Consider the following 23573-nt stretch of genomic DNA (forward strand, 5'->3'; position numbering starts at 1 on the left):
TATCAGTGCCACATATCAGTGTCCATCAATGCCACCTCATCAGTGCCACTTCATTGGTGCCCATCAGTGCCGCCTTATCAGTGCCCATCAGTGTAGCCTCATCAGTGCCCATCCGTGAAGGAGAAAACATACTTATTTACAAAGTTTTGAAACTGAAACAAAAAAAAACATTTTTTTTTTCAAAATTTTCGGTATTTTTTTATTTGTAGCGCAAAAAATAAAAACCGCAGAGGTGATCAAATACCACCAAAAGAAAGCTCTATTTGTGGGGAAAAAATGATAAAAATTTCATTTGTGTACAGTGTAGCATGACCGCGCAATTGTCATTCAAAGTGCGACAGCGCTGAAAGCTGAAAATTGGTCTGGGCAGGAAGGTGTTTAAGTGCCCTGTATTGAAGTGGTTAAGTACCACTGTGTTCAATCACATCAGAGCCAGTGGGTGGGGGGCACGTGCGTCCGCCCACCCTGAACCTGGAAGAAAGCCAGCAACGTACGTTACAGTTCCCGTACGAGCCGACGGCCACCAGTATATGTACTGCTGTGGGCAGGGGCGTAACTATAGGGGGTGCAGCAGTTGCGACCGCAACTGGGCCCTGTGATGCAGGGGGCCCATGCAGCCCCCTCTACATATGGCCGGCAGCAGCATAGGCAGCTAGCACACACTATTACATATCCCCCTGGGGACAGGGACCCCTTCTCACGTGGTGACAAGGACCCCCACCTCCCCTGGGGACAGGGACCCCTTCTCACCTGGGGGCAGTAAATTCATCTGCCCTGGAGAAAAGGACCTCTTCTCTTCTGGGGACGGGGACCCAATCTTGCCTAGGGACAGTCCCCCAATGGGGCACCTAAAAATTAAAATAAATAAATAAAAACTACTGATGCCAGTGGTGGAACTACAGGGCTCACAAAGGTCATACCTGTGACCACGCCCTGGAGTTCCACCGCCGGACTCGGAGGGAAGGGCCCTGGCTGGGGTTCAGGGGGGGCCCTCCATGGTTTCTTGCATCAGGGCCCTGAAGGTTCTAGTTACGCCACTGGCGGTGGGTCAGCAAGAGGTTTATCCATACAGAAGCATTCAATGTTACCAATTAAAAAACACACACATATATATATATATATATATATATATATATATACACATACATATATACACACACACACACACACACACACAGACACAGAACATAGGCAGAAAGAAAAAGTTTACTACAAATTTGCATATTGAAAAATAACAATGTACACCCAAAGTGGTTCACGGAGTTGCTTTACCATATATACATTGAAAGTAAGAAAAATTGAAGTCAACGTAAAAAAATAAATAAAAAAAAAAAGTTCCTCTACATACATATTTTAGAAAAAGATTGTAACAGTGGCTTCTGTGCTGAAGGACATCCATTGGATGCGTTCTCAGAGGCGTACATAACTTGCTATTCTCCGTAAGACGTCCTCGGCCAAAGTAATAACTTCCTCCTCCTTGTCAGATGCAAAGCCATCATTGGGAATTTGAGGGGGCGAGTGGTAGTCGGGGTACTGAGTTCCTTTGTTATCCACGCCAAGAGCTTTCATTTGCGACACCCGATCTCCAATCGAGCGAAGGTCGCTACTGTACGTGGCTACATCGCGCGCCAATTGGGCAATGTCGGTGTCCCGGTCCGTTTTCCCTTTCTTAATATACTGTGCGGCGAATAGCGCCTTTTCCACCGCCTGGTGTACTTTGTAGAACACCCATTCTGTGTAGCGGTTGACGTCATTCTCCGCGGCCTTCAAGTCGCACTCCGCTTGCCTCAGCCATCTTTCAGCCTCCTGAGGTTTCGGCCGCGGAGCGCTGCTGTGATAGCGAAAAAAGTCGTAGTTGCATCTAGTTGACCTTGAAAAGTTTTCACGATTTTGCCGGTGGTGAGAAGCCTCTCGATCCCACTTGCCCCAAAGTGTGGAGAAGCCCCCAAAAGAGCTGGAATGGTGATTGGGCATTGTGTGGTTGGAAGGATTATCTTTCTTCGCACCGGATTCCAATTCTTTGATTCTTTGCTGAATGTATTTAAAAATCTCAGTTGAGATGCCTTCTTGGCCAACGTTTTTGTCTGGGTGGTACTTTAGGTAAAGACGTCGTATAGCCTTGATCTTCTCAGCTTGAGGCAGCTGCCATATTTGGCTTAACTGAAGGTCGACGTCTGCTTTAATTTTGTCCACGGAGCTTTCAAACCATCGGTCATCGGTCTTTTGTTGGTGAGTCGGTGGGGTGCCGAGGAGGACAAGAGCTTTTGAATTATGGCTCGGAGGCCTTTTGAACTGATATAAGTCAAGGACGCTGACTTCAGTTGTTTCTTCTTGACCGATGTCTATGCGATACATGGGAAGTTCACAGTTGCCAAACATTTTTGCTTCCAGTTCCCCAACAACTACAGCATACAGGTATTCCTCATCTTCTCCCGGAACCATGTAGCCCACATAGTCATCTACCTTGAATGTATTCAGAACGCTCATGTCCAAGCAATCATACCATTCATCTGGAATCTTCTCTCCAGGTTTTGGCAAAGTGAAGGCATTTTTGGTTTCCAGCCTTTTGCTCCATGCCTCATGTTTTTTCAGCACCTCAATCATTTCCTCCGGATCATCGCAGGCAAGCATTTCCGCAACAACATTTAGTAAACTATGGTCTAATTTATTTCCAATCAGATTATTAATTTCTCCTGAAAGGGAATGCAATACCTCAATAACCTCCCTTGTTTTGGTGAGTTTACTGTGTTCAAGATATATCTTGCAGCACATGTCAACGTATCTTACAAAAACAGTTTTTTCCGATGTTGTACCCTTTAAAGTGGTCTTCTCATACACGAGACTTGTCTGTAATTTACAGCAGCATATTATTTCTATTCTTCCAAAGATATCGCTGCAGGTTTGTTCGGCTTCTTTCTGGGTAATTTTACCATTGCTCTGCTTGCACAGAAGGCAAACCAGCCCTTTACAAAATATTGGTGAGAGAAGTAGTTCTGTGAATTTCCTTTTAATAGTGCAGCCTTCTCCAAGTGTACAGGCCTCCAGATTATTGATAGATTCTTCTGTGATGTCTGAAAGAAATCTTGGCCGTATATCTACAGGTAGAAGACTGAGGAGATGTCTTGTTCTGAATGGATCTGTACCAGAGGGAAAAAACTTAAATATACTGCTCAGTCCTGACATGGTCATGGAAGATCGGCAGTCATTTAGAATTAACCCAGATGACTCGTAGAGTTTGCCATCAATAGCTGGAAGGTAAAGTAGCTTGAGGTTCTGAAGCTCTTTCGTTGTTGTCTTTTCCAATAACGTAAAAAATTGGTTGGTTGTCTCATAGACAGTTTTTGTGAGATTAGCGTGCAAAGACGTTTTATCTAGGGTTTCCTCGTGAATAGCCGAAAGAACCCGGGCAAAGTGAAATATAGATGCCTCTTCCTCAACCCCTACCTTCTGGAAGAGATTGCTAAAGCAGGCCAGCAATGGAGGCAGCTTGTAAAGATACGGACGAAAGTCGTCGTGGTTTTGTACATTAAACACAATTTGTTTCGGCTCGGCGAGGGCGACATTGTTCTCTACTAAAATGAAAGGAACGTTTTCCAAAGAAAGACAGTCTACATCATCAATGTGGTTCTGAAGGAAATCGTAAGCTAACTTTAAGACCTGGCCCCTAGTTTGGAAACGTTCTTTATTGCACTGAGCGCTACAAACGTTTTTCACATTCTCAATTACCTTCTGAACGGGTGGCTCAAGTACCACCCCACAGCTTTCCAAGAACTCCAGCTTTTTCTTGTTGCCTATGTACTTTTCTATTAGTGTCATGGAAGTCCAAACCAAATGTTGGTGGTCTTTCCTCACTAGTAGTGATTCTTTGAGAGCTACCGTCAGGTTTTTCGCAGAAAATGAAGGGTGTAAAGCTTTTAAATCTTCTTGGATATTCAAAGGAACGACGAATGCAATTTTTCCCACCTCTGAAGGAAAACCGTCACTTACTTTATCCACATCCATAGATAACAAGTAATCAAACAACTCTTTGGCTTTTGCAGTCAGGGATTTCGAGGGGACCATCATTTTTGCTTCTTTTTCTACTTGAGTTGCAAATTTGATGACATCATCTTCTGTAAAAGAGCATTTCATTCCAAGTTCTTGCAGAAGTGTTTGGAATTGTGGTTTAAACCTTTCAAACGACTTCCAAACATCACTTGGGATAAAATAGTCCTGTAGACCAAATGTAGAGAAGAGTTTTACGGTATGGTCATAGAAGTAGGAGACCGGCTCTAGTACTCCTTGTTTGCTTCTGATCAGTTTGATACTTTTAAGAGAAGAGAAGATTAAATCTTTTTTACTTTGGAAAGCTGGAGAGCTTTGCAGTGCCGCAATCAACCTTAGAAGTCCCAATAATTGACTTTCATTGAACAAGTTTAGATGAAGAAGAAGGAAATCGGTAATTAATTGAAGTTCATTGATTATTTTAATGTTCATTATTTCGGCAGCTTGTTGGTTAAAACTAGTATTTTTAAGGAACGCTGTCTGTGAGTCGATTTCTGAAAGTCTAAGAGATCCCACATCAAGTGCAGTGAGTACGTAGATCTTTCGGTATCCATTTAATCTTTGTCTTTTGCCATCAAAGGTTTCAAACAAAGGTAAACAATGGAGATCTTGTATGTTTTTCGGGTTGCTTTGTTTTCGAAGCTGTGATAAGATCCCGGCCAGAATCATGTCCAGATCCCATCTTTCCAATAACTCCCACTTAAGGTCCATTTTGGAGCTCAGATGCTCGAGGACATTTCCAACATTTTCTGGGTCAATCAGATAGGGCTTAAAGAAACCAACAATACTTGAAGGAAATAAACTAAATTTTAATTCAGGGACTCCCAATTTCAGCATGTATCTGGCAATGTCACTGCTATGTGGAAAGAGCATATCTTTGATGTCAGCAAAAGAAAGGATTTTTGATTCCTTTTCGTAACACACCGGCAAAATTGCCCAGTTTTTGAAATTAGTAACGATAGTCTCAAAATGTGCTTTCCTATGGTCCCTATTTTGCTTGGAGATTTCCCCTTCGAAGAATTTCCACAGTCTTTCCAGCCAGATTTCTATCTCTTTTGTAAGGGTAAGGCCACACTTGCTTTTGGAAGAAGACAAGTCATGAAATGGCCCCAAGTGTTTCTTAACAAAACTGACAGAATTTGCAAGTGTAAGGGATTTTAAAAATCCACGCTCTGTCAAAAACGAGTTATGATGTGTAGCAAACTGATTACTTTCTTCTGGGAAAAGCTCTGAGAATCTGGAAAAAATTTTTGGATCATCTTTATCAAAGGTGCGGAGTATTTCATCCTTAGTCACTAGTAAAGGAACCCCCTGCGGGTCAACTGGGTTCTTTGATGAGCAGTTTTTGAAGCAGTAATCTAACAATTTATTGCAGTGTTTCTCCTTTCTAAAAAGAGACGTGGAGACGGGAGCAGGAAGAACTTGTCCATGAGGAAGTAGCCTTAAGAACTCACACAAGGTCTGAGGACTCAGTTCAAATACAGGTACACCAGCTGATTTCAGTTCATTGCATAGAAAATTTTCGATCCCTCCATATGCAATATGCATGTTAATATTTTGGAGTATATTTCCAATTTCTTTATTGTCTTCTTGGGAAAGAAAGAAGGGCTCCTCTACAATGTTGGCTTTTCCAATACTTGACCACTCAACGTGAACTCTTGTCTTAATTTCACACTTTTCTTTCACTTGATGCATTTTGTAAATTGGAATCACTTGTGCTTTACTTTTAAAAATGGTCAAGTAGACTTCCTTAACTAAGGTTTGCCATTGAGGTGGCACAGATTTATTCACAGCTGGAAAACGATCCAAATATGAATTCAAAAACAAACTGCAAGAGTCATCATTTGGAAAAATTAGTGGTTCACTTTTCTGCTTGGTAACTATTTTGCACAAGCACTTGAGAAGGTGACAGTAGAGTGGAGCTATAATGTCTGATAACAAAAACTCATTCCATTCAGTCTTTGGGCTATCACCATCCTCTATGCAGATGCTTCTCCTTGCTGAATCCACAATAAAATTTGCATTGACATGTACTGGGAGACCAGTTTCTAGAGGGAAAGGCAAGGTGCAGAAAGCTCTACCCTTCCAGTCGGTTGGAAGCCAGTCTTGATGGCCACCTGAGATTGGAAGGTGGGCCGCTACAGCGCCATGGGGAATCATTGTTTGACATAAACGACCAGAAACTTTCTTCATGGTGTCCAGGCCTTCTGTACCCACCTGCTTGGCTACAAGCCAGTCGGTTGCCCTGCTAGAGTCATTTCGAGCTATTTTCAGTCTGTATATTACTTGGAATGGTGAGGTGTCAGACAAATCTGCCGAATTCCCAGCCAGCTTGGAAAACTTTTGTTGGAAAGAAGACAACCTTTTTTTATCCCGATCATTTATTTTAGATTCAATTGAGAGGATTTCAGTTAAATGTCCACTGGCAGTCATTTCAGAAAAGCGTATTCTCCTGATGTTGTTCAAGAACAAAATCATGTTGTCGGCATCATTCTTTAATTCCTCGCACATATTTCTAATGTCCTCCAGCGTTGAAGTTTGGTCACTGATTTTGGACTCCGACACAGTGTTTGACATCCTGAGCGGTAGACGAAAAAGAGTGCCCTCTTCCAAATTGAAATCCGAAGGCAAGAATGTATCATAGACGTCCCCAAATGTGATCTTGAATTCATCCTTCACAGAGAACATGCCGCCTGGGCTGATTTCATCAGCAGTTTCCAAAAACATAAGATTAGGGTCAAAGATGCACAAGGTGGCATCACCTGTGACAAAAGCCGGACAATCGGTTATGTGGTATACGGAATTAAAGCCGAGTCCAAACTTTCCAGTTTTGTCTAATCGGTCTTCTTTGCCACCTATTCCCAGTTGCTGAATGCCATCAATATCTTTGGACTCAAATATATTGTTGTTGTAAACGCAAAGAGCCGGACCTTGTAATGGATTCCACTTCTCTCCAAAGGTGTGGTTTGTCCGATGAGTTCTGCAGTCCAACACAAAATGAATTTCAGAAGCTTCGGAGTCATCTGCGTTCTGAATGAGTTCCTTCAAAATATCTTTCTTTGACGAGTACTCCTTTATAATATTCTTGATGCGGGTGGTGAGCTGCTCCCTGGCACCAAATTGTGAGACCCACTTGGACAGACTACCGACTTTCAATTTTTGAAGGGTGTAGTGAATTTTTGTTTTGACCCCAAAGATTTCTACCACGGCTCGAGGAACAAGCTCGTGGCAGAAATGTAGGCTTGTGTCACAGGGAAGCCAGGGAGTATCATTGTAAAAGATTTTATCCACGTGACGTAATACGCCTTGCTTGTCTGGTAAAAAAACGAGCTGCCTATCTATCTGATTATGTGAATTTAGAGTCACCAAGCTGTGATTAATTAAGTGCAATGCCAGTTGGGATTCACTTGCTGAAAGAGGTCCTTCGCCTTTCTCTACAGCCATCTGTTTCAAAACGGAAAGGTAATCTTCCGTAGCAAATTCTTCTTGCAGTCCAACACAAGACCAGAGTTCGTTGAAATTTTCATAGTCTTTTGGCAGTTTATGCAAATAAGGGAGCGCATGAAAAGGGACCTTCTTTGCAACCACTTTCACTGGGACAAACTCATCATCAGCGTAGACAAAAGGCATAGAACAGACTTTCTCTTTGACTTGGGCAGCAAGATTCGGCTGTTTTTTTACCAGTTCATTTAAAAAATTGTAGCAGCTTTTGGACACTTCAGACATTTCTTCTGAATTTAACAATTTTGATGCTTTACAAGCTTCTTCCAGTTGAGATAGCACAGTTGAGAAAGAAGGAGACTGATCAAGCCCTAAGAAGGTCAGCAACGGTTCGGACAACTTGACTTTTTCCAAATGTTCTTTGCCTAGCACTGGTTCCACCAGGCAGACAAGTGCTCTGTGCTTGTAATGATAAAGTCCCTTTGACTTCATTAAAGTCAGATTTCCTGAAACATTTTCTTTTTGAGGTGGTATTGCAGGAAGAAATATGATGTCTCTGAATTCTCCACAATGGACATCATTTGGTTCTTGCTGAAGTAAGTCATTTAACAATTCCAAAACGCAACAGATTTGTTTTAGAGCTTTTGACCTGTCAATCCTCCAGACACTTGATATTCTGCTGGTTCTTGCCATGAGCTCTTCCATGGGTAATCTGTCCTTCATCATCCCTAAAATCTGTAAACGTGCCAGTCTTTCTGGTTTGAGAAACTCATCTCCTTCAGGAAAACGTCCTTCTTCGGGATCATACAGTATGGAGACTTTTCCTCTTGGATGCACCAGTTTTCCAATTGGCTGCAATTTCCCGTCAGATGATGGAATGCAAGGTTTTGATGACAGTATGCTGTCCAGGCTTTTATTTTGTAGATCGATGGCATAAAGCACTAGCATATCTCTGTCTTTTGCATTTATGGCATCCAGATTTTCAAGAAGGATCTCTCTGTAGAACCGTTCAGTACTGTAAAAATTATTCTGCAGCTCCTTGAGGCAACCACAGGCACTGAGACTTTCCCTCACCCATTGGGGGAGGCTTACTGACAAATTTGGCTTTTTAAGAACAAAGGAGAACACCTTTTTGGCAATGCTTTGAATGGCCAGGTTTTCAAAATCTTCTAGTTCGAGAAAGCAAGCTTGTCTTATGGTGCACCATTCCTGACCATTGCTAACGAGGGTGGGGAGTGAATTCCCAAATCCAAAGGTTATTGCCTGGTAGAAGCTTTTCACAGCTCCTGTGAAGAATGTGTTGACTTTGCTGATGTCTGGCCAGAAGGTGTAGTAGTAGTAGTCCTTCAAGTCACCGTTCTGGTGTAGTATCTGCAACTGCGACAGGGCAGTGATGGCAGCGACTAGTAAAGCATCACAGAGTAGCTTCTTATTCCAGTCGCCCTTTACAGTTGTGTCCCACAGGTTTTTCCGATTGGACATGACGGCAAAAGCTGCATTTATATGAAAAGGAAGTCCAGAGGACACTGGGAGTGGAAGGAAACAGAACACCATCCCCTGGAAGTCTTCTAAATCTGGGGCCCATTTTCCAGTGCTGTGATCTTTCTTTAGTGGAATCGCAAGTCCAGAAGCTGGAACAGAACTAATATTGTCATCTTGCATGAACATCTGGAACGATTCCTTGACTCCGAGGCTAGATTGTACAAGATAGTATTTATCGTCATCTTTCGCTGCTTTCCGCACGCAAATTTTTATGAGTTTTGATGTGCTGATGTCCACCAAGGTTTCTGTGGGCACAGTCAGTTTTTTATAGACATCTATTTGCTCCTTTTGTAAGAGGACAGTCTGAGGGACAGTCAGTCTTTCAAGGATATCTTTCCGAAGACGCACTTTGGTCAATTGATCTTCAGGGTTAGATCCCTGGTTTAGGCAATTTAATTCCACTTCTTTGACATTCTTTATGAAAATCAAGAGAATATCTGCAAAACTCTCAAAATCGCATATGAGCATGTTGATCTCTTCTTTGCTGAATGCTTGGTAGCAGATTTTCGATTTGTTTGCTTCTTCTTCGCTCCGAAACGGTAAGCGGATGAGAGTCCCATCGAAATTAAAAGGTTGTGCAAAGTTGCAACCGAACACACCAATGAACGGCTGGAACTGGTCAGGAAAAGTATAAAGGGGTTCTGCATTCTTTTGAAGATTCAGCTTAATTCCTGGGTTATTGCTGGGAATGTGTTTCTGCAAGTGATTCACATTTGGGTCAAATATGATTAGGGTGGAACTGCTCACAATTGCTGGCACATCGGTAATATGGTAAACGGTATTAAAACCCAAGCCGAATTTTCCAATTTTTTGCATCTGATTTTCTTTAGTGGCTGCTCCGATACGGGTAATGTTGACAAAATCTGTATCTGTGAATCTGCTGTCATTATAAGACCACAAGGCCGGCCCGTGACAGCTAGCCATGCCTGGATCTATCAGGGTTTTCCGGGAGTCCAAATTTTGTCTCCTATCCACCAAGAATTTGCAAACTGTTGCATCCGCATCATCTGCATTTTGTAAAAGTTCTTTAAAAACTTCAGAGTGTTCACTGTATTCTCGAAGGATGTTTTTAATGCGAAGGGTCACTGGTTCATTTTGGCCCCAGGCTTCGAAAAACTCTGGCTTCAAGACCTTGGTGCTCAGAAGTTGGATCTTCAGAAACTTTGCTGTTGCCATAGAAACCTCATCATGTACAATAAAACAATCTATATCTGTAAAGTTATCAGACAAATTCTGTTTATCAATGTCACAGAAGAGAGTTTTAGAGAGTGGTTCGAGGCTAAATCCATTGTTTTCAGACTGGACTGGTATAGGAAGGTCATCTGTTCCCTGTATAGAATTTGTTTTCATCCAGTCCAAGACTGAGAGTGCAAGTTTCAAGTCTTTGTTAGCGTGGACCTTAGAACAAGCATCACCTAAGCGTTTTTTTACCGTATGCAGTACATTGACGACATCTTGGTTTGATAATGTTTTCTTTACCCCACATTTTGAGAAAAGGTTTTGGTAACTCAAGTAAGCGGGTGGAACTTTTTTGGTGAAGGAGCTTAAATCCAAACCTTCAGGATAGGACAAAACAATTTCATCTGGGCAGGAAAAACTATCTCCATTCCAAATCCTGACTTCCGAAAGAAGACCATCGTGCAACTCGTAAAGGTGATCTTGTATGTACTTGTAAATATTATGAAGTTTCCTTTCAAGAAAGTACTGATCCATCTGAGAATATTTTTGACTGAGGACTTTAAGGCTTTCAATCACTTTTGCAGAAGGTGGTGGTTTGCATAAGCCAAGGCGGTCACTTGCCTCTTTTTTAAAGTCATCGGTTAGAGGCATTGAAAATTCCACTATGTCACGATGGGCAACGTCTCTGAGGTTTTCTGGTTCACCAAAAACCATCTGCGAGTTGTGATTTTTAGCTGGGACCCAGGAAAGGTTGCAGAGCCTCTTTAGGTTGCCTGAAGTAAACTGAGACAAAACCGCCGTTTCATTGCAAACCCTTATGAGCGCTTTGGCCTTTTTTAAAGAGCCGGGGCCCTTTTTTTTATTCTCGCGAATTAAAGTTTCCGCAATCTGCAAAACATCATCGGGTGTAATTTTGTGGATAGAGTCTTTAATCCCCAATTGCTTCAGCGATGTTAGAACCGAATCTTCCCGAAAGTTTGAAGGGGGGAAATGATGTGCGTCAAACAGCTCTTTCAGTATGTCCACGTTCGGATCAAAGAGAGAAGACGGTTGTTTGAGGAGACCATCACACGGAATGAAGCTAAGGCTTCTGCAGAGGTTCTTCAGCTGGTCGTTCTGGACAAACAGCGCATGTCCATTTCTCAAGATCCACAACATTGTCTTCTCAATTTCAGCCGGGAAAGCAGAGTAGCTACCATTTTGGATGGCTTTTGCCATCAGTAGAGCCACATCTTTTGCATTGAGCAATCTGATTTGCATTAGTTGGAGAAGCCTCTTGTCTGAAGCATCTCTGCATTTTATTACCACCTCTGGAAACATCAGGCTGTCCAGGACAGTGGGGGAGGTGTCCTTGTCTAGGGCCGTTAAGTGGACAGCAGCCACCAGTTTTGAGGATGGGGTCGTAATACAAGGGGCGCTGCAGAAGATTGGCAGCTTGTACAGAATCTCCAGCTCTGGAGACGTGAAGGAGTAGGCCGGAGAAAGGACTTCACAAAACAGCTTTATATGTTCTTTAGGGGCATCTGTAAGTACCTTTGTAACCTGATCCAGATTTAAATGTGACAAAGTTTTCAGGATATTATTTGGCGTTGGTGCTAAAATGTACACGTCCAGGTTTTTGTGCCACAGCCAAGAATTCCCTTCCCGTATGATGGTGCAACCAGCTTTCTCCAGTAGCTTGGAGGTGCAGTCATCCAAGAGGTGCCCGTCTTTATTTTTCAGAAGCAACGTCGATTTCTTTTTCAGCCGGGCAAGTTGAATATTTGACGACTTTTCGGTGACTTTATTTAGCGGCACAATCGGTTGGTTCTCAAAGTGATGGAGAGTGGGATATCTTTGGAGGAAGGACCAGAGAGTATTGATCCATTGTACCGGTGGACTGTCCCGGTCTTGGGGGTTCCAGTTGACAATGTCAAGATGGTTTCTCCACCTCTGAGGAAGAGCTTCATGTAGCTTTCCAAGAACCACATCTTCGTTTAGGCACACAAGATTCTTGAACGTTTCTAAAGCAGAAAACAATAAGCAAAAGAGAAGGTAAGTATTTATTCTTGGAGAAATACAAGAGATGGAAACAAACCCACTACTTTGCTCTGACCAGGAAAAACATAGTTGTGCTTTGACCTGCGGTAGATTTAACCCCCCACCCCCCCTTCATGACCAGGCCATTGTTTGTGATACAGCACTGCGTTACTTTAAAGCGGGAGTCCGCCGTTTTTTTTTTTTTTAAAGCCAGCAGCCACAAATACTGCAGCTCAGTGGCGTAACTAGAACCTTCAGGGCCCCGATGCAAGAAGCCATGAAGGGCCCCCCTGAACCCCAGCCAGTGCCCTTCCCTCCGAGTCCGGCGGTGGAACTCCAGGGCGTGGTCACAGGTATCACCTTTGTGAGCCCTGTAGTTCCACCACTGGCATCAGTAGTTTTTATTTATTTATTTTTTTACATTTTTAGGTGCCCCATTGGGGGACTGTCCCTAGGCAGGATTGGGTCCCCGTCCCCAGAAGAGATGAGGTCCTTTTCTCCAGGGCAGATGAAGTTACTGCCCCCAAGTGAGAAGGGGTCCCTGTCCCCAGGGGAGGTGGGGGTCCCTGTCCCCACGTGAGAAGGGGTCCCTGTCCCCAGGGGGATATGGAGGGGGTATGTAATAGTGTGTGCTAACTGCCTATGCTGCTGCTGGCCATATGTAGAGGGGGCTGCATGGGCCCCCTGCATCACAGGGCCCAGTTGCGGTCGCGACTGCTGCACCCCCTATAGTTACGCCCCTGCTGCAGCTGCTGACTTTTAAAATAAGGACACTTACCCGCCCAGCGCGCCCCGCGATGTCGGCACCCGAAGCCGATCTCTCGATCGTCTCTCGGGTGCTGCCGCCGCCATCTTGGGTATGGGAATCAGGAAGTGGAGCCTTGTGGCTTAATTTCCCAGTTCCCTACTGCGCATGCGCGAGTCGCGCTGCGCAATAAGGATGGTCCCCCGCTGTCTCTGGGATCCGTGTGTTTCCCAGCAGGCAGCGGGGGACTTTCGGAAAGGGGCGTAGATTCTGCGGAAAGGGGCGTAGCTTCTGCAGAATCTACGCCGGAAGTGGGTGCAGATACCTGTACTGTACAGGTACCTGCACCCCCCTCCCCCCTGAAAGGTGCCAATTGTGGCGCCGGAGGGGGGGGAGGGTTCCAGTGAGCGGAAGCTCCACTTTAGGGTGGACCTCCGCTTTAACTGACAATTGCGCGGTCGTGCGACGCTGTACCGAAATAAAATGTATGTTGTTTTTCTCCCACATATAAAGATTTCTTTTGGTGGTATTTGATCACCACTGCATTTTTTTATTTTTATTTTTTGTGCGCTATAAACAGAAATAGAGCACCAATTTTGAAAAAAAAATTTTTTTAACTTTCTGCTATAAAACATCCAACAAAAACTGAAAAAAAAAAAAAAACGGGAGTTTATGCTAGGATGGGTAATTGGAGGAGAGAAATTTGTGTTGGGAGGTGGAATTTGTGGGGCGGCAGAAAGCAAGAACGGTTCTAGGAGGGAAAATTTGAGGAGCTGTGCTAGGAGTGATTGGGGGGGGGGGGTACAGGACTTGTGCTAGGAGGGAGAATTTGTGCTAGAAAGGGTGATATGGTAAGGGGGGTAGGGAGGAGGGGAATTTTTTTTTGGGGGGGTGGGGGGGTTGTGTCATTAAGGATGATTGGAAGGTATTTCTGCTCGGAAAGGAGGGGTTATGCTGGGATGGGGAATTGGGGGAGGAAAATTTGTGCTGGGGGGGTGGTTTGGAGTACTGGGGGTAGAAGATTTGTGCCAGGAGGGGAATTTTTATTTTTTTTAAGGAGGGATTTATACTGGGGGCATATGGGGGGGAGAGAGGATTTTAGCTGGGGGGGGGGAATTTGTGTATGCGGATTAGTGCTAATTTTTTATGGGGTGGGGGATTTTTGCGGACACATAATGCTCATACCTCTTGGGGTGGGGGGCCAATTTGGCATGTTCTCTAGCTGACCTTGTCCCGGTGTCTTGTCATATAAGGTCCCCCATCAGATAGTGTCCGCTGTGTACTGTGCATGCGCAGTACACAGCAACACAGATTCCGAAAATAGCCGAGGATAAACGGTGCCTGCGCCGTGAGTCCAGGTTCTATCCCCACCATCCAAGTGGACATAGAGTAGGAAAAAAAAAAGAGCCGAGCGCAGCGAGGCCGAGCCCAAAGCGTGGCGAGCGAACCTCGCCCGCGAGGGGCCATCTAATTTTCCGAACCCTATGTCCAATTGGATGGTGGGGCTACCACCTCCACTCACGGCGCAGGCGCAGTTCAGCTTCGGAAATTTTACGAAGCTTCTTCTGCCCCGTACTGCGCATGCGCAGTACGGGGTGGACGCTATATGATGCCCGGACTGAATATGCCAGAACACCGGCACTGAACACCAGTGAATGTTCTTGAAAGTTGCTTTCAATTTTAATTTTTTTTAAAATAAATTTACCCTTTTATATTACGGTATCTAAGCAGGATAAATGAACTTACTTGCTTTTCCAATCTTGGAGAAGAACGTGCGTAGATCTTCCGGTAAATCTTCAGGAATAAATCGATCTGCCAGTCCAGGCAATAAAATTCTGGAAGACATGACATTTTTTTTTTAAAGTCTCTGGTCGGCACAATTTTAAAGTGAATATAAATAAAAGGGAAGTGAGTTATGTACATTTGTAACCCCTTTACAATGGAGGGTAAAACAAACCTGAACCCCCAGACCCAATTTTGCAACTTTGACACGTGTTAGTAAAAAAACTGTACATAATAAATCGCAACTACTTTGTGTATCCGGATAGATTATAAATATATTTTTTTTTTATGACAAATTTGGCTTTCATTCAAGGGTGAATGGTAATAGGCATCTCTGATTTTTATTTTATATTATCAAATCTGGCCCAAAATAGTGGAAAAAAAAAAAAAACAAATAAACAAAAAATGTATAAAACTGAAAACAACTTTTTTTTTTTTTTTTTTATTTAGCTGGATATTTTTTTGCTACTACCATAATCTACCACCGAAGAACAACCCATAATAAATTCTCATTACAATTTCAGTGATATCACATATGTGTATATTAATTGTTGTTTGTACCTGTAACAGGGCCCAGAAACAATAGTGATCTTTTTGCTTTCTTTTTTTTTTTTTATCCTACCTAAAATACACCGACATTGATACTAATTTTAAAACTGCATTTTATTAAATCCTACCTAAAATATGCTGACCCTGACCTTTGACCCTAACATTGACCTTTGACCTCACCTTGACCCCAACACTGACCTAGATCAAACCCTGCTCTACATATTGTATTAATTTCTATCATTATTTATTTTATTATATTTTTTACACACTTTTGTTTGTTGACACCTTTCTCTCCTGCAAGGAGAGAAAGATACAATGTTTTATATAATGTATCCTGTATGTATACAATGTATTCTATAATGGATTCTGTATGTATACAATGTGTTATATAATAGATCCTGTATGCATACAATGTATTATAGAATATATCCTGTATGTACACAGTGTTTAATGGAACCTGTATGTATACAGCGTTTATATAATGGATCATGAATGCATTATATGATGTATCCTGTATGTATAGTATACAATATATGATATAATGGATCCTGTATGTATACAATGTATTATATAATATATCCCTTATGTGCACAGTGTTTATATAAATGGATCATGTATGTACACATTGTATTATATAATGTATACAATGTATTATATAACAGATCCTGTATGAATTCAATGTATTATATAACAGGTCGTGTATGTATACAATGTATTATATAATGTATACTGTATGTATACAATGTATTATATATAATATATCCTGTATGTATACAATGTATTATATAATAAATCCTGTATGTATACAATGTATTATATAATAAATCCTGTATGTATACAATGTATTATATAATAAATCCTGTATGTATACAATGTATTATATATAATATATCCTGTATGCATACAATGTATTATATAATAAATCCTGTATGTATACAATGTATTATATAATAAATCCTGTATGTATAACAATGTATTATATAATAAATCCTGCATGTATACAATGTATTATATAATGGATCCTGCATGTATACAATGTATTATATAATAAATCCTGTATGTATACAATGTATTATATAATAAATCCTGTATGTATACAATGTATTATATAATGGATCCTGTATGTATACAATGTATTATATAATAAATCCTGTATGTATACAATGTATTATATAATAAATCCTGCATGTATACAATGTATTATATAATGGATCCTGTATGTATACAATGTATTATATAATAAATCCTGCATGTATACAATGTATTATATAATGGATCCTGCATGTATACAATGTATTATATAATAAATCCTGTATGTATACAATGTATTATATAATAAATCCTGTATGTATACAATGTATTATATATAATATATCCTGTATGTATACAATGTATTATATAATAAATCCTGTATGTATACAATGTATTATATAATAAATCCTGTATGTATACAATGTATTATATAATGGATCCTGCATGTATACAATGTATTATATAATAAATCCTGTATGTATACAATGTATTATATAATAAATCCTGTATGTATACAATGTATTATATAATGGATCCTGCATGTATACAATGTATTATATAATGGATCCTGTATGTATACAATGTATTATATAATAAATCCTGTATGTATACAATGTATTATATAATGGATCCTGCATGTATACAATGTATTATATAATGGATCCTGTATGTATACAATGCATTATATAATGGATCCTGTATGTATACAATGTATTATATAATAAATCCTGTATGTATACAATGTATTATATAATAAATCCTGTATGTATACAATGTATTATATAATGGATCCTGTATGTATACAATGTATTATATAATGGATCCTGTATGTATACAATGTATTATATAATAAATCCTGCATGTATACAATGTATTATATAATAAATCCTGTATGTATACAATGTATTATATAATGGATCCTGTATGTATACAATGTATTATATAATAAATCCTGCATGTATACAATGTATTATATAATAAATCCTGTATGTATACAATGTATTATATAATAAATCCTGCATGTATACAATGTATTATATAATAAATCCTGTATGTATACAATGTATTATATAATGGATCCTGTATGTATACAATGTATTATATAATAAATCCTGCATGTATACAATGTATTATATAATGGATCCTGCATGTATACAATGTATTATATAATAAATCCTGTATGTATACAATGTATTATATAATAAATCCTGTATGTATACAATGTATTATATAATGGATCCTGTATGTATACAATGTATTATATAATGGATCCTGTATGTATACAATGTATTATATAATAAATCCTGCATGTATACAATGTATTATATAATAAATCCTGTATGTATACAATGTATTATATAATGGATCCTGTATGTATACAATGTATTATATAATAAATCCTGCATGTATACAATGTATTATATAATAAATCCTGTATGTATACAATGTATTATATAATAAATCCTGCATGTATACAATGTATTATATAATAAATCCTGTATGTATACAATGTATTATATAATGGATCCTGTATGTATACAATGTATTATATAATAAATCCTGCATGTATACAATGTATTATATAATGGATCCTGCATGTATACAATGTATTATATAATAAATCCTGCATGTATACAATGTATTATATAATAAATCCTGTATGTATACAATGTATTATATAATAAATCCTGCATGTATACAATGTATTATATAATAAATCCTGTATGTATACAATGTATTATATAATGGATCCTGCATGTATACAATGTATTATATAATAAATCCTGTATGTATACAATGTATTATATAATGGATCCTGCATGTATACAATGTATTATATAATAAATCCTGTATGTATACAATGTATTATATAATAAATCCTGCATGTATACAATGTATTATATAATAAATCCTGCATGTATACCATGTATTATATAATAAATCCTGTATGTATACAATGTATTATATAATGGATCCTGCATGTATACAATGTATTATATAATAAATCCTGTATGCATACAATGTATTATATAATAAATCCTGCATGTATACAATGTATTATATAATAAATCCTGTATGTATACAATGTATTATATAATAAATCCTGTATGTATACAATGTATTATATAATAAATCCTGCATGTATACAATGTATTATATAATAAATCCTGCATGTATACCATGTATTATATAATGGATCCTGCATGTATACAATGTATTATATAATAAATCCTGTATGTATACAATGTATTATATAATGGATCCTGCATGTATACAATGTATTATATAATAAATCCTGCATGTATACAATGTATTATATAAGAAATCCTGTATGTATACAATGTATTATATAATGGATCCTGCATGTATACAATGTATTATATAATAAATCCTGCATGTATACAATGTATTATATAATGGATCCTGCATGTATACAATGTATTATATAATAAATCCTGCATGTATACCATGTATTATATAATGGATCCTGCATGTATACAATGTATTATATAATAAATCCTGTATGTATACAATGTATTATATAATGGATCCTGCATGTATACAATGTATTATATAATAAATCCTGCATGTATACAATGTATTATATAAGAAATCCTGTATGTATACAATGTATTATATAATGGATCCTGTATGTATACAATGTATTATATAATAAATCCTGCATGTATACAATGTATTATATAATGGATCCTGCATGTATACAATGTATTATATAATGGATCCTGCATGTATACAATGTATCCTTTTCTCCACTCAGAAGAGAAAGAAAACACTGGGGTGGGCTGCACAGTGGCTGATCACGGATAGCCAATCAGAGGCTAACACAGCGATCAGGGGACCGGGAGTCCTGTGTCCCAATCATTAGAACGAGACCCCTGAGAGCCCTCCATGCACAAACACAGGAACACAGATATGCTCTGCCCAGGTTTAAAGCCCACCTCCGGGACGCTGCATATATGTGTTATGGTGCTGTTATCAGGTTAACATGGGGGGGGGTGGTGTTATAAAAGTTTTTTAAAGCAAAGGCTTTCTTGTATTTTTTTTTAAAAGCTCTTTAGTAAAAAAATAATAAATAATAATAATTGCAGTTTATGTCAAGCCAGCCTGGAACTGTGAAGTTTTAAAGACGTTTATGTATGCATAAGGTAGAGAGGGATCAGAAACCCCCATGTTTTTAATGCCAACTGTGTGCCCACTGGTAAGAGTTGTCCTATTAGTTGTGGTGACAGCTGTCACCAGAAAGTTATGTGAATCTCAATTTTTACAGCTGCCACTGGAAAAGGAAGACAAGGGAATTCTTCCAATGGGTGTGCACCGGTTTTGCTTGTAGGCAGGTGCATTCTGCTTTCTCCACTGCAGGTGGTGCTCTTCCGCAGCGGTACTGTCGTTAGAGAGGTACTCTAGAGCATAGGTCTTCAAACTATGGCCCTCCAGTTGTTCAGGAACTACAATTCCCATAATTGCCTAGTCATGTCTGTGAATGTCAGAGTTTTACAATGCCTCATGGGATGTGTAGTTTCGCAACAGCTGGAGGGCCGTAGTTTGAGGATCCCTGCTCTAGAGGAACAGGGTTCCTTTATAGTTTTCTGGGTCACTGGGGAAGCTGCTGCCCCATGTGACTCTAGCAGCCATCTTGGGTCAAGCAGAGCCTATTTAAGGCCCTGGCTCCCAGGTTTGGCACACTTTTGCGAGTTGGTAGACTATGGCCAGGTACCCTACCTGTTAGGGACAGAACTAGTAGTAGGGAAAAGTTCCTGACAAGGAATAAAATCATAAGGTAGCAGCTCCCTTAGACATAATCCCGCTTGGTCACGAGACGGGCAGGCCAATAATGGTGGCCACACAATTGACACTTTGGGCCCACTTAGGGGTGTACTGACTTTTGTTGCCAGCGGTTTAGACATTAATGGCTGTGTGTTGAGTTATTATGAGGGGGCGGCAAATTTACACTGTTATACAAGCTGTACACTCACTACTTTACATTGTAGACAAGTGTCATTTCTTCAGTGTTGTCACCTGAAAAGATGTAACCCTCATATTTACAAAAATGTGAGGGTTCTACTCACTGTTGTGAGCTACTCTATACCTTTAGCTCAATTTCCAATTCACACGGGCTACCCTAGATCAGTGGTCTCCAAACTGTGGCTCTTTGCTTGTCTTTATCTGGCCCTTCGGGCACTATGACTCCTAACTGATACAAGATACTATTCTGCCAACTGACACCAACAATGGGGCACCATTTCTCCCACTGAAACCAACAATGGGGCCCTATTCTTCCTAATTGATACCAGATATTATTCTGCCAACTGACACCAACAATGGGGCGTCATTTCTCCCACTGAAACCAACAATGGGGCACCATTCCTTCCTTCCAATGATACCAACAATAGGGGACTATTACTCGCAATGATACCAACGATGGGGCATTATTTCTCTCAATGATGCCAACAATGGGGCACTATTCCTCGCAATGATATCAATGATGAGGCACAATTCCCCCCAATGATAGGGCACCATTCCTCACAATGATACCAACAATAGGGCACTATTCCTCCCCTTAATACCAAATGTTTTGAGGTTTACTCCCACCGATGCCAGGAAAATGTCCACTCCTGTTGGCCACAGTCAGCCCCCCCCCCCCCCCCCCCCCACAGACTTACAAGTCTGATGGACAACAAACTGGCCCTTTGTTTAGAAATTTTGGAGAACCTTTCCCTAGATCAGTGATGGCGAACCTTGGCACCCCAGATGTTTTGGAACTACATTTCCCATGATGCTCAACTACACTGCAGAGTGCCAGAGCATCATGGGAAATGTAGTTCCAAAACATCTGGGGTGCCAAGGTTCGCCATCACTGCCCTAGAGTATCGCACTCCAGAAGTGAAAATAAAAAACGTCACCTACACTTTGTTTCAGATATAATTATTATAAGTTAGTAAAATGAATATTTCCCCACAGCAAGACATTTTGGCACTCTATGGTTGGCTCACCTTGGAAAGTCTTTGCCGTCAATGTAGACCATGCCATTGCGCTCTGTGCTCTGGAAACTTGTGAATTCTCCATCTGCCAATGGCAACAGCTGAAGGATTGAGCAACGCGTTGTACTGCCCATCGCTGATGGCATACTTCAGGAGCATCATTTTTTTTTCACGTGAGACCCCATGCCAGCCATCCTTGTGCAAGAACTGTCTCACCAGAGAAGGAGAAACACTGGCCATCTTTGCAGCTAACTGCAGACACGAATAGACGTGCCCGGGGACTTTAGTGGGCGGAGTCTTTAACAACAGAAGAACTTCCTCTAAGCATGCAGAGAGTTTATCTTCAAATTCTCTTTCCAGTAGAAAAACAGCTTCAGTGGCCGTTACCCAACGGGATTGGTCAGCTACCTGAAACACTCTTTCCTTCACCAGTTTTTCGGCCAATTGCCTGGTAAGTTCATGCCATATCTTTTTGTGTCGAGTCCTTTCTGGGTCTGGCCAGATTTTGTAAATGACATCAGCTGGTATTTTGGACGACTTGACCAAAGACACCGTATTACAGACCGCATGTGTATAAAGTAGAGGCAGAACCTGCTCCACCAAAATATGGTTCCACTTAGCAGCCTCGTCATGTTGCTGGTCTATTTCTGGCCACTTTAGGCTTCTCCTGTCGTCGGTAAGGTCGAAACAACCGTTAATGATCAACGGTAGACCTGTCCTGTTTTCCTCCTTGTCTGGAAGGGGCAATATGCAACTTAAGCGGCCACCATACAAGTCCATGTAGGCCTCAGATAAGGGATAGGCCAAGTCAAGTGCTGGTTTGTTGCAGAGTTTGTTGCTCAGTTCGGTCAAGTCTGGAAAGATATTTCCTTGATGTTACTGGAGGTCACTAACCACTTACTGACTTCTTTTTCTCTTCCAAGCTGCTTCAGAGTAGTAATCTTAATTTGTGTCTTAATGTCCAGATCCGCTGACTTGTCCACAAATGTCTCTTTGGTGGACACCTCAACAGTAAGGAGAGTGGTCAACGCTCCACTACGGTCAATATTCTTGAGAGATACTCTAGTAACATGGCGAAGGAAGAGGAGGCTGATGCTAGCGTCCCTGACGAAAGAATCAAAGAGCTCCTGAACCCTCTCAGAGTCGTAGACATTATCGGAAATTTCAGAAGGATCGAGTCGCAGAGGGAAGCGAAAGAGAGTTCCATTGAAGTGGCCGGAGTTGAGAATCTCCTCCCAAGGCCCTAAGCCAAGAGCCTCCAGGGCTTTCTGGAAAGGTTGGAACTGGTCAGAAAGTTTCTCAAAGTCTTGTCTCTCTTTTTCAAGGTTCCATAGGCATCCTCCTCTGCGAAAAATCCGTTCCTGTGGATCCAGAAACCCAATATTTTTGCTGCTAAAGATTGCTGGGTAATCTGTGCATTAAAGAAAACAACACATAAGAAGCTTTGCAAAGAGGATTTACAAATACAAGGCAATGAACAATTTTAATGCAAGCAGCCACAACCTTCATTATTCCCAGGTTCACCGGTACACCAATAGGCATAGGAACATGTAGCACTAGACTCTTCATCAATCTCTGTTCTACACCAGAGAAACCACTCCATGCGGTCTTAGGGCCTACACACCGTCTCTGGGTACTAGCTCAATGGGGTCTGTATTTCCCCAGTACAAAAAAAAAAAATACAAAACATAGCCACATTTCAGTCACTTTATTTCCCCTTCAACGACACAAAACTTTATTGCTGCTTTGAGGAATATACAGCAAACCGAGACACATCTCTCGCCACCAGACCTTGCTTCTATTCCTTGGATGCGTTTCACCCCAAATAGGGCTTAGTCAAAGATCTCCAAGGTCCCCCCTTTTGGTGTGAAATGTGTCAAAGGAGTAGGAGCAATGGTTGGTGGAGAAGACCTATGTGCTTCAGTTTGCTGTAAAATAATAAAAACAATGTGATGGAGGTGTGGCTTTATAATTGAAATCAGTCTCTAATCTACAGGGTTTTTCAGTTTCAGAAATTTTCTGCTATCTCTTCCATGTTTAAATCACTCAGCCTTGAAGAAAGAAAAACATAGTTAATGTAGCGCATCTTGAGCCCCCCCCCCCCCTGTGAGGAGGTGTCACTGCTGCAATCATCTGCATTCACTGCCTTCTGCATCAGTGAGGACCTCTGAAGAAGAAGAAGGAGGAAGAGGAGGAGAAGAAGGAGGAAAAAAAAAGAAGAAGGAGAAGGGGGAGAAAAA

The 23573-nt window shown here is 40.7% G+C and overlaps 1 protein-coding gene across 1 annotated transcript in view; it reads right to left on the minus strand.

Moving 5' to 3' along the window:
- Window positions 1–1188: 1188 nt before the first annotated feature.
- The window catches only part of LOC143933456 (sacsin-like), a 35075-nt gene continuing 12690 nt past the window's right edge, over window positions 1189–23573 (minus strand). The window contains 5 exon segments of the mRNA XM_077456360.1: window positions 1189–12209; window positions 14717–14805; window positions 21346–21440; window positions 21442–22208; window positions 22211–22744. Coding sequence (XP_077312486.1) covers window positions 1411–12209; window positions 14717–14805; window positions 21346–21440; window positions 21442–22208; window positions 22211–22744 — 12284 coding nt within the window. The 3' untranslated portion in view covers window positions 1189–1410.

This window comes from Lithobates pipiens, unplaced genomic scaffold (assembly GCF_037356315.1).
Source record: "Lithobates pipiens isolate NorthernLeopardFrog02 unplaced genomic scaffold, aLitPip1_a1.2 Scaffold_27, whole genome shotgun sequence".
Lineage (NCBI taxonomy): Eukaryota > Metazoa > Chordata > Amphibia > Anura > Ranidae > Lithobates > Lithobates pipiens.